At 34.3% G+C, this 13,860-nt stretch overlaps 1 protein-coding gene and 1 long non-coding RNA gene across 4 annotated transcripts in view; one reads left to right on the plus strand and one right to left on the minus strand.

Annotated features, from left to right (window-relative positions):
- LOC133222823 (uncharacterized) overlaps nucleotides 1–13,860 on the minus strand; it is a 252,588-nt gene that overhangs the window by 97,485 nt on the left and 141,243 nt on the right. The window contains exon 2 of the long non-coding RNA XR_009728384.1: nucleotides 4,856–4,865. This is a non-coding gene — a long non-coding RNA (uncharacterized LOC133222823). The remainder of the gene's footprint in view (nucleotides 1–4,855; nucleotides 4,866–13,860) is intronic.
- The window catches only part of TBC1D22A (TBC1 domain family member 22A), a 165,999-nt gene that overhangs the window by 30,566 nt on the left and 121,573 nt on the right, over nucleotides 1–13,860 (plus strand). For all 3 annotated transcript variants that reach the window (XM_061372891.1, XM_061372893.1, XM_061372894.1), the window contains 3 exons: nucleotides 2,263–2,391; nucleotides 3,565–3,627; nucleotides 10,820–10,934. In XM_061372891.1, the coding sequence (XP_061228875.1) occupies nucleotides 2,263–2,391; nucleotides 3,565–3,627; nucleotides 10,820–10,934 (307 nt within the window). The remainder of the gene's footprint in view (nucleotides 1–2,262; nucleotides 2,392–3,564; nucleotides 3,628–10,819; nucleotides 10,935–13,860) is intronic.

The raw sequence follows: 13,860 nt of genomic DNA on the forward strand, positions 1-13,860 counted from the left end.
CAAAGGTCTTACTAAAGCCTAAGTAGACACATCCACAACTTTTCCCTTGTTCACTAAACAGGTCACCTTGTTGTAAACTCATATGAGGTAAGTTAAGCAGGACTTGCTTTTCATAAACCCGTGATGATGGGGCTCGATCACCAGGTTGTCCTCTACATCCTGTGTGAAGGCACTCAAGGTGATCTGCTCTATAACCTTCCCTGTCACTGAGGTCAGACTGACCGGCCTGTAGTTCCCCTGATCCTCCTTCTGTCCTTTCTTGTGGATGGGTGTTACATTTGCTAACCTCAAGTCAACTGGGACCTCGCCAATTAGCCAAGACTGCTGATGAATAATGAAAAATGGCTCAGTGAGCATTCCACCAGCTCCCTTTGTACTGTTGGCAGATCCATCTGGCCCCGCAGACTTCTGTGTATCTAAGTGGTGTAGCAGATTGCTGATGATTTCCCGTTGGATTAGGAGGACTTTATATAGAGATACTTTCAAAAATCTATTAGCATTTTAGTATGGAGTGTAATTTTTATTTTTCTCTAAACGTTGAGCAAAAGAGAAGTTATAGAAATGGGATAGATGCAGGAGAGTAATGGAATGTATATACTTGGATTGTTTAATTTTATTGTATAATTAGCAATTATAGTATGTTGGGTTTACCACTTCCGTTTTTGTTTCTAGTGCTTAGGAGTGAATAAGATAGTTGTTTTTATAGTTAAATGCGCAGCATTTTGCTAGTTACTTGCAGTGGCTAGGGCTCATTGTGTAAGTGCAAATATATATGCTGTACTTCTTTATAGATTAGGATTATTTTGTTAAGGGAACTTAAATCTTGCATAAGTTTAGTTTCTCTGTTTTATCAATTACCATTGGTATGGTGATGGCTGTTGTCGCAAGAGAACTTTTCTAATATTGGTAAAATCTTTTAATTTGACTTGAATAGTGATTAGTATGATTATTAGGGTTTTTTTAATATGGTCTTGGATGTTCAGATCTCTTTCAAAGCCACCTGTTTTTAGAATGATTCTTACGCAAAGTATTTTTAAAGGACTGCCATCTATGTAAAATATCAACTAGCTTTCTTTATTGCATTGTTAGAGGATATCAGTATTGCTTGAAATCAAGCTACTTGCAAGAAAGCATTTAATATATCTGAATATTCAGAAATCTTTTTTGTAGCCAGTTACATGAATAATGGTGTTTCTAGTAAGTGTATTTTATATCTAACTGACCATTTAATAGCATTCATGATACTTCCTTTTGTAAAATGCTAAAATGGCAAGCTGAGTTGCTTGGTTTATTTTAGATGGCAAGTTGTCTGTGGTGCAGAAATGGTGATCAGACATGACAAAAGAGGAAAATTAGAACTGATTGTTTTTTGTTTCTGGAAAGTTGTTTTTTTTTAGATATATCTGAGTTCAATGATAAACCATTCACATAAATTCTATGCTTAAGCAGGATTATACGTTGTTGCATTATCTGATGCAACTGCCTTAGTGTGTCCGTACTTTACACAAAATAAGATAGTATTTATAAATTGCTTTCAGCAACGTACAGCTCGTGCTCTTACATCTAAGAGCCCAGTCGCTGGTGCTGTTGAGTCATTTTTTGTGATGAAACTTAATAACCTCCTGAGATGAAATGAAAGCTTGAGCTAATTTTTTTTTCTCATCTGAAACAGTGAAATAAAGTAGCTAGAATGTCTTAAAGCTTTTGAATTAATACTCCATTGTATTACAGATGTAACCATAATTTAAACATATTTGCTAATGTATATCATTCTTACTTGGAGGCTACTGACATAATATGCATTTTGTTAAAAAATCATTAAAATTGCTCTAATAACGGCCATATAGAAATGTAGAAATAAATGAACTCATATAGCGTTGCATTTATCTCAAGTTATTTGTTTTGAACTTTTGTCTTCAGGAAGCAAACGTAATCTTAGAATTCTTGGAGAGAAATTGCTTTTTAAAGCTGGAAAAACTTCAAACTTTTCACTTAATAAAACAAAAAAAACCCAAAACCCCAAACAACCAACCACTCCACCCTCCCCCCCAAAAAAACAAACCTGATTTTAGTAAGATGTTTGTACTTTTGCATCAGTTGGGATTATTAGAAAATTGATTTACTAAAGGATTATTCAGACCCAGGTAGGACTGCATGACACTGCGTGAGTTTATTAGCTTTCCTGTCACACATAGTCAAATACCAGTAGTGCTTTTTGTAAGGCAAAAAATAATATCCTTTTCTTTTCACTGTTATTTTCAGGGCTATCTTCCTGCAAATGTGGACAGAAGAGAAAGCACTTTACAAAGAAAACGCAAAGAGTATTTTGCATTTGTTGAACAATATTATGATTCCAGAAATGATGAAAATCACCAGGATACCTATAGACAGGTAGAACACCTATTGAAGTGACTTTTACTTACAGGTTATCTTCTAAAGAACTTAGAGATTATTTTTGATATTTTTTATGTTTGCCACTGTTTTTCTCTATTTTTTAAATAATACTTGATAGACAGCTCTCTAATGAATCGTTTCCTTACATTTCCGGAGCAAAAATATTACCTATTTTGGTCTGAAATTCAAAACAGTGGATTTCTTTTAATTTCGGCTTTAGTCAGGCTGTGTGGCACTGCTGTTCAGTGCTGTCATTGTTTTGTTTAGTAATAGGGTTTTCAAATCTTTCATCTCCTGCTCAGACCTTCCTTGATTTGAGTGAAAATGGACAGGGAGTGTAACAGTGACTGTTTTTTTTACTGGCTTCATACTTCTGCTTAAGAAGTTGAAACTATTTATGAAGTGCAATGAAAATAACTATAGCTGTGTCAAACTTTCTTGCCTGCCCAGATAACTTTTCTTCAAGTTAATGAATACTCCATACTTATTTTGTATTACTAAGTATGGAGTAAGCAATAGTACCTAGCCTTCTTTAAGACAGAAGAAGCAGAGTTTTTCAGCTTCAAGTCTGATCTTTGTTGGCAACAAGTATATAGCATAACTAATACAAGGTACTTGTGTATCTAGCCCAGAATAATCAGGCTAGTATTCTGTTGCATAAAACTCCTTTGCAAAGTTGTATATTTGGGCTCTCTTCTTAAGTAATTGTCAAATACATAAAATAGGTGCTAAACTCTATTTTCACCTTTTAATGGTTAGTCCTTATCTTAAAGGTCTTTTCCAACCTAAATGATTCTACGATTCCATGACAGTATCAACTGAACATGTCTTTACAGCAGCAGTAGTCTATATTTACTCATAAATACCCCAGGTTACAAGTATTACCCAAATGACTATAATTTCCAAATGATCAAAATGTGATGTAAGAATCCTAAAATGTGAAAACAAAATATATGGGCATTTCATTCTTTATTTTACCTCACTGATTAACAATAACTTAAAGATGTGGCTGTATGTTTTGAAATACAGTAAATCCATGTTATTCCAAAAACAGTGATTCAATGACATTATAGCTAATACTGTAAAACTAAAAAGTTGTTTTAACTGTTGGGTTGTTTAAAAGGTTTGTGGTTGGTTCCTTTTACAGTATTCTTCTTTCTGTTTAATTAGATCCATATAGATATCCCACGCATGAGTCCTGAAGTTTTAAGACTTCAGCCCAAAGTAACAGAGGTAAGAATGATATCTAAAGATTATTTTTTTTTGAGATATCAGTTTATTAATGAATCTGATGTAACAGCACTGGTTAACAATTAATTTGACAACGCTTGCAATTTTAACTTCAGAACTAGCTTAAAGTAAAAAAAAAAAGGTTATATGAGTATAGGCTAAGAATAGTGTAAATATAAGTAGTAAAAGTAAAGGCATATCATTAATCTTTTGCATTGAATCTGTCAGGTTTTTTTCTTTGGTATTGTGCCTTTGAGTTTCATTTTTTTTCCTTTCTTCCTGTCTGTATTTTGGTAATCATGTGTTTTGAAGTAATGCAGAGCATAGTCCCCATGGTTCTATATATTTGTCAAAATCATTGAAGTCTGAAAGTTCTTATCACAGAGTTTTCCTCTTAGGAAGTTCTCTTTTTGTGAATTTGTAGCATGACTGGTTTTGTGTTCCTTATTTCATTTTGTTTCCTTAAGTTTTATATGTTGAGCACACTATTTAAGCTCTTCACCAGTATAGTAAATGTACATCAATTAATGGTAAATATGTTAATCAAATTGGTCTATTTTGTTTGGTAATTGAATACCATAGTGACTTTGTAAATTATATAGATCATAAATAGTGTAGATGGTGTGAATTATCTGCTTTCAATTATTTCTTCTTTTTCAATTCCTTCTCCTTTCTAATGGTTCTAGTTAGATCTTCAGATGTACTTCCATGTAAATTCTGTTAGTATCATTATAGAGCCATATAGAACATCTTTGGATAGTTCATTAGATGATAGAGAAGTTAAATGCAGAACTAGCTTTCATCTGTTTTTCTGCTCTAGCAGTTATTTGTTTAATGGAAACACTTCGCCACCTGTGTTGGAGAAATTAGTTTGAAGAAATAGCCTATTACAGTTTCTTGAAAGAAAATGTTATAAAAATACTTATGTTTTCTACACAGTGGTGTTTTACCTTGGCTATTCTAGGGATGATTAAAAAGATTAAAGTAAGAAAAATAGGGGACAAAAGGGAAACAATACCAGCAAGAAATACACTATTAAAGAGATTAGTAAGATCAGTGTCAGTGTTGTATATAGAAATGAGCCAATGAATGAAATCAGAAGTGACTATTTTGTCATGCAGAAAGGGCTACAGAAAGAAGAATAATACTTCTAAGAGGAAAGAACTACTTGTATTGTATCAGCAGTAGTCTTTTAAATTATTCTGAAGTTGTATTTGCATTCAACACAAACTGGTGGCTTTCTTGGGATAAGCTTTTTACTTCCCTGTGTTGCAAGATTAATCTGTTCTTAAGGCTTCCATGAAGATCATGTGTGTCTTAAATTGTGTATGACTGTGGTTCACAGGTACAATGATCGTGGTTTTGTAACTTTCAGTTTAGATGAAAATGCCTCAAAATTACTTTGGGTTTTCTTCTCCCTCATGTTTTAGCTAAGGAAAAGCTAGAAGCTGTTTAACTTGCCTGGAGTAAGAATCTGTGCATTCCTGTTTTTTAAAGGAAGATTGAAAAGTACGAAACACTTCCTCAGGAATGACTGCTAGATGGTGTATTTATGTAAAAAATTAGCTGAACAATTGAAAAAAAAAAAAAAAAAAGCAAAAGGACTTTAAACTAGAAATTTCAGGTAAATGTCTTCTGAAGAATATATTTTATATCCTTTCTTTTAACCAAATTATTTGGATGAAAACTCAAGTGGCTTTAAAATGATACTAAAACAGACAAAATATTCTTACTGGAGATTATTTGAAGTAAAATAATATTTAGTAAAATGATGAGATTGTCAGAAATAGAAACCTGTGGAATCTTGGACTGGTTAATACATTTCTTTAGAGTGCATGCAAACTTGATAATAGTTTGTATGGACACAGCTTTGTATTTACCGTGGATATCTGCTTTTTTTAACAGTACATCTAGAAATGTTAGAGTAAACTTATGCTGATAATCAGAGAAGATTTGGTCAAGGTTTTCCAACATTTGCTATGAGTAATTTTGTTAAATACTTAGTGTGTTGGGAGAAGTATCCCATAAATGTAATTGAAAAGAATTAGTTCCAGGGTAGTTACAAACCCTTTTTTGGTTGAATGAGTAACTTAGAGCTAAAGGATTTATTTGGGCATTGGAGAGTATGGTAATGTGATGAAAATATAGTGCAGTATTTGTTATAAGCAGTCACAGTTGAAAGGAGATTTTCTTTCTTTTTATAGCTGAACTGTAGTTAATCTGAAAATAGGCTAGTTTAATGAAAATGCTGACAGTCAGCTTCAAAACTAGTAGATCCTCCCAGAGTAAAACACTTCTCTTATTGCTTGGGAGTAACTGAAATAAAAAAGAAATACTGTGTCTAGGTAAATTCTTGCTAAGTAACTTTCAGTATGTCGATGAAACTTCAATAGCAAATACTAAACAAAGTTTGAGTCTGGCATGCAGTTCTGGCTCGCTTTGTGGCATCATTAAACACTTGAAATTATTAGGTATTTTTTGGTTTTAGTTGTCTGTTTGCAGGTAACACCAATTTTCAGGTTGCATAGTCATTTAATGCGATTTACTGGCATCTCATTTGCAAATATATTTTTTGTTAAAATTAACATTATTTTCATTCGTAGCTATTTGTTGAACCTGTCCAAATGTATGCTTTCCTAATGTTTCATTGGACAGGTGCATCTTTAGCATTGCCATAAAAGAAACATATTTTAAATCCATACTTTTTAAAAACTCCAGTTGCCCTTGTGACATTGAATTATCTCCCAATACTAAGAATTCTATTTCATGTATACAGCTCCTTGAATTCAGTCTTCTGAATACAGCCCAGTATCCCTGCTTGCTGCTGATCATACTTACATTTTTTTAGTTTAAATGTTTAGTAAATTGAGTCACTAAACAAGCCTAATTGAGCCACATAACATAGAAAGACATACTTGTCATCAGTGTGATGCATGCATTGTACAAGAGTGCTACTTCTTCTCTAACACCTTTTTTTTTCCCCCTAGTTCATAGTAAAGAAATGGTAAAGGTGTCTTTTAATAATATTTTGTCAGTTGGCAGTGAGTGATGTTGGTACAGAAAAATAAGAACGTGAAAAGGGTGTATGGCAGCAGTCAAGTGGGATAATGGGAAATCTAGGAAGCATTTCAACTATAAAGAAAAGCTCTGATTTAATTTCTAGTGATCCATTGGTACTGAACTTTACAGGGTCTCAGGGTCTTCATGTGTTAGGTGTTTTTAGAGCTCCACTGCTCTCTGATCTCCTGACTGTATGTGTGGGCTGCTGATGGGGGTAGGCTTGCCTATATCTTTGCCTTCACTTTCTGATCCAAAGAGAGCCAAGCCTAACTGGCTTGATGTCACCTTACAATGACTAGTGCAAACGATGCTGGAAGGGTTGTAACATCCAACTTCTTCCTTGTTTCTTCCTCTCCCTTGATGGGATTTTGGCGCCTTATGCTAGCATAGCCTAATCATTTATCACAGGGAAACCCTTTCTGCGCCCAAGGGCTCAATGCAAACAGGGGCTTTGCACTGTTCCAAGACCTGACTCCAAGAGAGGGAGAAGGTGTTGCTGGGCCCAGATGAGCAACAGTTACCCCCTCTTTTTTAAGGTGTGATGGCAAGAGTCATAAAGAAGAGAATCAGAGTATAAGTCAAAGACAGGTTTCAAAGGGTGGTGCAATTAACAAGACTGTGTGTATTATGATTTTTTTTTATATAGCAATTTTTGATGCTACAGAGATGTAGAATGGTGATACTGCTACTAGGAAGAATGTCACTTAGGATGAGGTAAAGAGACTGTAGGTGACAAAGGTGGAAGAAGAGCTCTAGTGAAAAGACCAGAAACATAATGCATCTAGAAACCTCACAGTGTCTTCTGACATCAATTTCCAAATGCTGCTATTCCAAGATTTTTGTTCTTGCTGGTATCTGAGTCTCTGTTCCCAAAGAGCTTTTCATTAGAATTAATGAAGATGTTTTAATTTCTTTTCTGAACTTGGAATTTGGTTCCTGTAATAAAACGTTTCAGTTTAGAAGAAGGTCTTTTGAGTCTTATGTGTGGAAATAACTTCCTTTTAAAATCTGTTTGAAGTGTTTGTTTTTTATGGGGGTTGTGTATACTGGGTCAGAGGAAGGTAGTAGGGCCCTCAAAGAGTGGGAGAGTGTAGTTGGAGGTCTTCCCCCATATAGTTCAGTCAGGTTTCTTTGGAAGACTAGTGTCTGTAAGTTTAGAGTTTAGGTGCAATAAGTTAAGCTAATGGATTCTTCTCTTTATGTATATAAATATAGTTCTGGCTGTTATCATGAATGAGAGTTAAATTCAAAAGAGAATAATTGATCAGTAATGACATGAGATGTAGCAGTTCCTAGCAGAAAACTAATTCCAGTTTCTGCTGCTGGTTTGGAAATCAAGAAGGAAACCTTTAAGGAAAGTGACCTTTTTAATGAGTCCTATTTGAACACAGTGGTGACTGCTGTATAGAAACTTAAATCAATCTGCCTTTCAGGTTTTCAGTGCTCATTTTTTTCAATTCAGAACAGTAAATGAAACTTTATGAAAACGAGTAAGAAACTGAAAACACTTTTAGTGTGTATCTGTGGAATTTGTGATTAGATGCATCTGGGGATATTAAAGATGATGTGCCAATCATGAAATGATTCTTCCTGCTCAATAATATTAAATAACCTCCCCAACAAACCCAAACAAACTAAAAAACCCCAACCAAACACCACCGCCACATCCCCTTAGTTTTCATACCTGGATTTTAGAAATGCATTGAAATCCATAAGCAGCTCAATTTGCAATGCACACTATGTATATTTTCAGGTTCTCAGGAAAGGACAAGTTGATGGTACAAATTTGAGCATTGTTTGATTTGAGGCATGCCTTGATGAAAAGCAGTGTTTCTGTGGTTTTTAGAATGGGTGTTTTGATAGCTGTTACTGAATTACTTTTTTTTTTTTGTTTGTTTCTCACTGTGCATATTTTGTAACGCCATCACACAAGGATTTTTTTTAATCTAGCCTACTGCACAACATAATTACTACTTAAATAGGGTTTTCTAGTCACTTCTGTTTTAAATTTGTTTTCAGAAAAGTTATTTGTGTTTGCAATATGTTAAATGTGTCCTTTATTTGAAGTGAAACACAGGATGATAACACTGGTAATACCGATAACCTAATGTTACTGAAACTGAAACAGCAACTGACAGAAGCAGGAAGGATGGCTGTGAGCTAACTTGATTTGCAGTTTTTCAATAATAGTAAAAATGTGATATAACCAATTTCATAAGGGCATAATTATGTAAAATGTGATGTACATGTAAAAGTACATGGCAGAACTTAGGGTCTTTATACAGTTGTTGATAGATGATGAAAAGCCACTGGCTATTGCTCGGTTTGCACAGGTTAGTATTTTTTCAGTTTAATATGCAGCACATATTAAAAAGCATGAGGTGACAGGGACTATCACACAGAAGAATTTATAGCTAAAGAGATAAGCACCTTAGCTAACGAATATGAGGTTTTTGCAGAGCTTTTGCTAAATGAATACCTCCCTTTCTGCCTGATCTTTGCCCCAAAAACTGAAATCACAAAAACCGAATCTTAATTGTAGCTGGAATGGATCAAACATGAGCTGAGTTAAGGCTTCTTGTGTTTCAGTGCCCACCAAAGCTTTTTATATTGATTGTTCTTGACCATTTCCCTTGTTCTGTGGATTTTCAGCATGCCAGGGAAATGTAAAACCTGGAGATTAAGGAAATCTGGTTGTTAAAAGAAAGCCTGTGGGAGAATAGTGAATGTTGATATTTGCTTTCAAACCAAAAAGTGCAAATGTGTTTCAGCTTCATGTAGTTCATGGGGAAGCCTGTGATAGAATTCTTATGCACCTGGATGCAGTCATATATGCCTAGATCCTTCTGTACTTGAAAATGACTGCAAGAGGGCTTTTAAACTAAAGAATAAGTTCTTATTTAAAATTGAATTAGAATAGTCAACTTCTTAATGTAGCAAACACTTAAAGTGAGATTGAATAGAAATAATACTAGCTTTTTCTCCCTGTTGTGTCCTTTGAGGTCAGGTCTTTTACTGGCTTTATTGAAGCCTGAGCATTCATTGACTTCTGGGCTTGCAGCAAACTGTGCAATCTCCTTTGGGTCCTTCTGAAGTCTCTCATTTTTCTATTAGTATTGGAGGCCTGATCTTAAGACTGACACAGTCGTTTGGTTTGAGCTCTCCTTTCTCTGCTTAGCTGCATTTTGGCTTCTTGGGTAGACCTTCCAGGGAAAAGCAAACGTTCTTTTGCTTCAGCAAGATTATACCTGATTGTGTACCTGTAGTTAGGGCAAAGCACATAACAGCTTTCACTCTGGTGCCTATTTGAAGCATTTAAGACATGTAGCATGTTCAGAATCAAATAACTGAGGACAACTAGAGGTTGTCACAGACCTAAATTGGGTTAGAGATAAATTGTGTGATTTCCCTGCTCTGTACTCTTTTCATGCTGTCCTCCCCAAGGTTGTGGCCTTAGGAGCTTTTGCAGATCTCAGGCAAGGTAGAGTTTACAGTTGAGGTAGTGATGTCATGCAATACCCTCAGGCAGGTAGTTGCCTTATTTCTATATTTCCTGATTTTTTCAGATAGCTTTTTTTTTTTTGTTATTATTGCTGTTAACCAGTATACTTGCTTCTGAAATCTAGAACCCCACATTGCAGTGCTGGACAAGCCAAACTATGACGGAATCTCTTTTATGGGTATAATATTAAAAAGACTAAACTAAATGAAGTACTTCTTTCTGTTACTTATGGGTAGATACAATGATATATTGATAAAATACTTCTCTCAAAGAGGTGAAAAGTCATGAGAAAATGATCTAATATTTCTCTTTTCGGGAAAGAAGTATTTTACATTTTTGGAAAAGCTTCAGTGAGTAAGTGCTACTTCATTGTAACTACTATAAATTAATTATGTACTAGGTTGGTTTTAATGTACTAATACAGTGAAAATGCTTCCTTTTGAAGATCTGAGGCGCTTACTTAGCACTGGAAGTTAATTATGAATACTGATGCTTATTTATGCTTTCGTATGCACGTTTTTATACTAGTAGTTCTGTGATGTTGAATTTGTTCTCGTATAATTTTCAAGTGTTGTGCTTAAAATGTGCTCATCACTTGATAAATTATCTGATAGTTCTTTAACTCTTTTTCAGATCTTTGAAAGAATTTTGTTTATCTGGGCAATACGTCATCCAGCCAGTGGATATGTTCAGGGCATAAATGATCTTGTTACTCCTTTTTTTGTAGTCTTCGTTTGTGAATATATAGGTAAGATTTGTCTTAATACTGAATTATGAATTGCTACGGGTTTTGGAACTGTATCTTAGTTTTAATCTGAATAACAATTTGGACAAGCTAGTCATATTTTTATACATAACTTACCATACTTTTATGATTTTAATTCTATATAGTTCCCTTTGAATATATACTGAGAAGCAGTCAGATTTCACCTAAGTCACTGGAGTTCAGGATTCCTTCAGGTTTTTATTTCAGATAACCTCCCCCCTCAACAAAACCTAACCAAATAATCCTCTGTAGAAGCTGCAGACAGTGTTCTTGTTGGTCAGATCTGAAAGCACAATCTGTAGTTAACAAGTGTTCACTACTCCTGATGCATTTTTTTTCTTCATAGGTGGTTTTATTCTCCCTTTTTCTCTTCTGTTTCACACTGCTTGTGAAACTCTGAATTGTATCTATGAAATGATCAGGGGGTTAAAAAATGCAACCAAAATCAGGCAACAACAATGAAAAACTCCCCAAAACAATGCAATGAAACAAAACAAGAAAAAACAGCATAGGAAACAAGGAAACCTTTCAAATGAATGGCAGGGAAATTGGAGGGAACTCGTTAAAATGGATCTGTGACTGAAAGAATAACAACCTGGAATTAGGGTCTGAAAATTAAAGCAGCAGTAATCAAATTTCTCTGGTTGAGAACTTTGCTATTCTGGGGCTTACAGCACTAGTAACAATAGTAAATAGCTGTATTTCTCTTGAGTTTGTGGCCTTATATGTGTGTGTAGTTTTTGAAAACTAGTTGTTTGACAAACTCAGATATTGGTTAAATGCTCACCTCTTGCAAGAACACCACCCTTATCTTAAATTTATAGATTGGTATTTATGTCTTTATAAATATTAAGAGTTTGGCTGATTGTTAACAACAGTTCATTATAACTTGGGTATAACTATATCCACATAACTGTGGATATAAAGAGTAAAGTTAAACAGTAAAAATGACTGCTAATCTGTCTTGACTTAAAACTCTTTTCCTTGTATTTCTATTTGTCATACTGACATAGAATGAAAATGCACAATGCTTATATGTAAACTTGAGCGATGCTTTGCCTGGCTACTTCAGTGAGGCTGTAGGTACTGGATTCTTCTTACCTTCCCTATGCAAGATACCCATTGGTGTCTTAATCGGGATTGATTAAATTCGATGAAGGACACATTATCCTTGAGTAGATGATAGACTGCCCATTTACTCATTTGCATGGCAACACCTCTGTTGCTTTGTTAATTTCTTGTTTCATAGAGGGACATTTCATTGCTAAGCAACTAATGAGAACTACTGCTGCTTTCTCCCTAATCATCTCTTAAGTAGGGTAGAGGCCTACTCCTGAGAGTACTTGCAGTTTCTGCCTTTTACTCCCTCATTTGACAGATAATGAAAATGTTCTTAATGATCCTAGAACAGTGGGGTTTCTAGTAGACTTTAGGGTTGTTAATTGAAATAAGAAGTTCAAATGAGATGTGATTAGAGAATTGATATTCCATGTTAAACAGACCATTTAATTAATATGGTAAATAAGTTTGTCTTTACCACCAACTTACATTTGGAGACCCTGCTGATTTTAATGTATTTGCCAGTTTGTCAGTATTTTCATATCAGAAAGCATAACTGCTCCAGAAGTGTCCACTGAAGAAAGACAAAACTCAAAACCTAACAACTGTCAAAGGTACTTTGCCACTGAAAATGTATGGAACTTAGAAAACTGCATTGTGAAAGCTTATTTAAGAGCAGATTTCTATATAATAAGGAAAATACTAATTTCAGTATTTTCTTCAATATATTAGTGGTCCTGGCTTAGTGCTAATAGCAGTTACTTCCCCCAGTGACATAAAACTTTGAAAGATATGTCTTTAAATAGCTTTTTGATTTGAGTCTTTGTAGTTACAATGAGTGATGCCTTCAGGTTAGAATGAATAAGAGTGTGCATGACACTTGAAATGGGGACATTAAATTTGCAAAGTGCCTAAAAAATCTTGAGATTTGTAGTAAAATTATAGCTGGATTAAAAGCTCATACTATTAATTATGCTTAAGTAATATATGTAGAAATAAATGCAGAGAAACATAGGTTTCCTAGCAAAAATGTTGAAGCTACTAGTGTATTTAATATTTACTCTAATAAGACTCTGTATTTACCTCAGATTTTATTTTGGATCTTATTTCTTACTCTGTTTTTAAGTCAATATTGGTTTGTACCTTAAGGTGCTTTATTTATTGTTTTAACTATTGATTTTTGTGGATTTTTTTCAGTATAACTGGAGCATTTGTGTTGCAGCTCTGAGTCATTTGGGTCATAATTCATGCTACTGAAAGTGATGATAATGCCTTTTAATTTATAATTTAATCATAATTAAGAGAAAGAGGTCCTAAAGGATTATTAAAGATTGATTAATAAGTTCTTATTAATAACACCATTATAATAAATCTGTGCTGATTAGATCATCTGATAGTAAATCCTGATAACATTTACACACAATTGCAGTTTTGTCAAATATTTTTGTGGGAGCAAAGCCATGTTTCTTTTAGCTTTATGACAACTGAGAGAGCCCTAAATCCTTTATCTTGCATGACAAGTATGTGACATAGTTATCCTAGTGATGGGAGTCTTTCTGGTCTGCTAAAGACATCCAGAAACTATTTGGAAAAGTGTTGTTAAAGAACTTTTGAAGATAGAAATGGCATGTATGGAAGTGATAATTTACTTGCCTTTTCATTCAAATTTGAATGGCACAAAGTAGGTTTGTGGATTTGTTTATAAGGACTGAAGTCATAGATGTTTTGATGAATTAGTGTGGATTGAGGTACCTAATTTTGGCACATAAGTTCCCACATTTGGAATAGGTTAAGTGACTGAAGGTAGGAATTGAAAGTTGAGAGCATTCTTTCAACTTTTCCAGTAGTG

The sequence above is a fragment of the Neopsephotus bourkii genome, unplaced genomic scaffold, assembly GCF_033783945.1.
Source record: "Neopsephotus bourkii isolate Nb327-2 ecotype Australia unplaced genomic scaffold, CSIRO-AGI_Nbou_v1 NB_1624, whole genome shotgun sequence".
Taxonomy (NCBI): Eukaryota; Metazoa; Chordata; class Aves; order Psittaciformes; family Psittacidae; genus Neopsephotus; species Neopsephotus bourkii.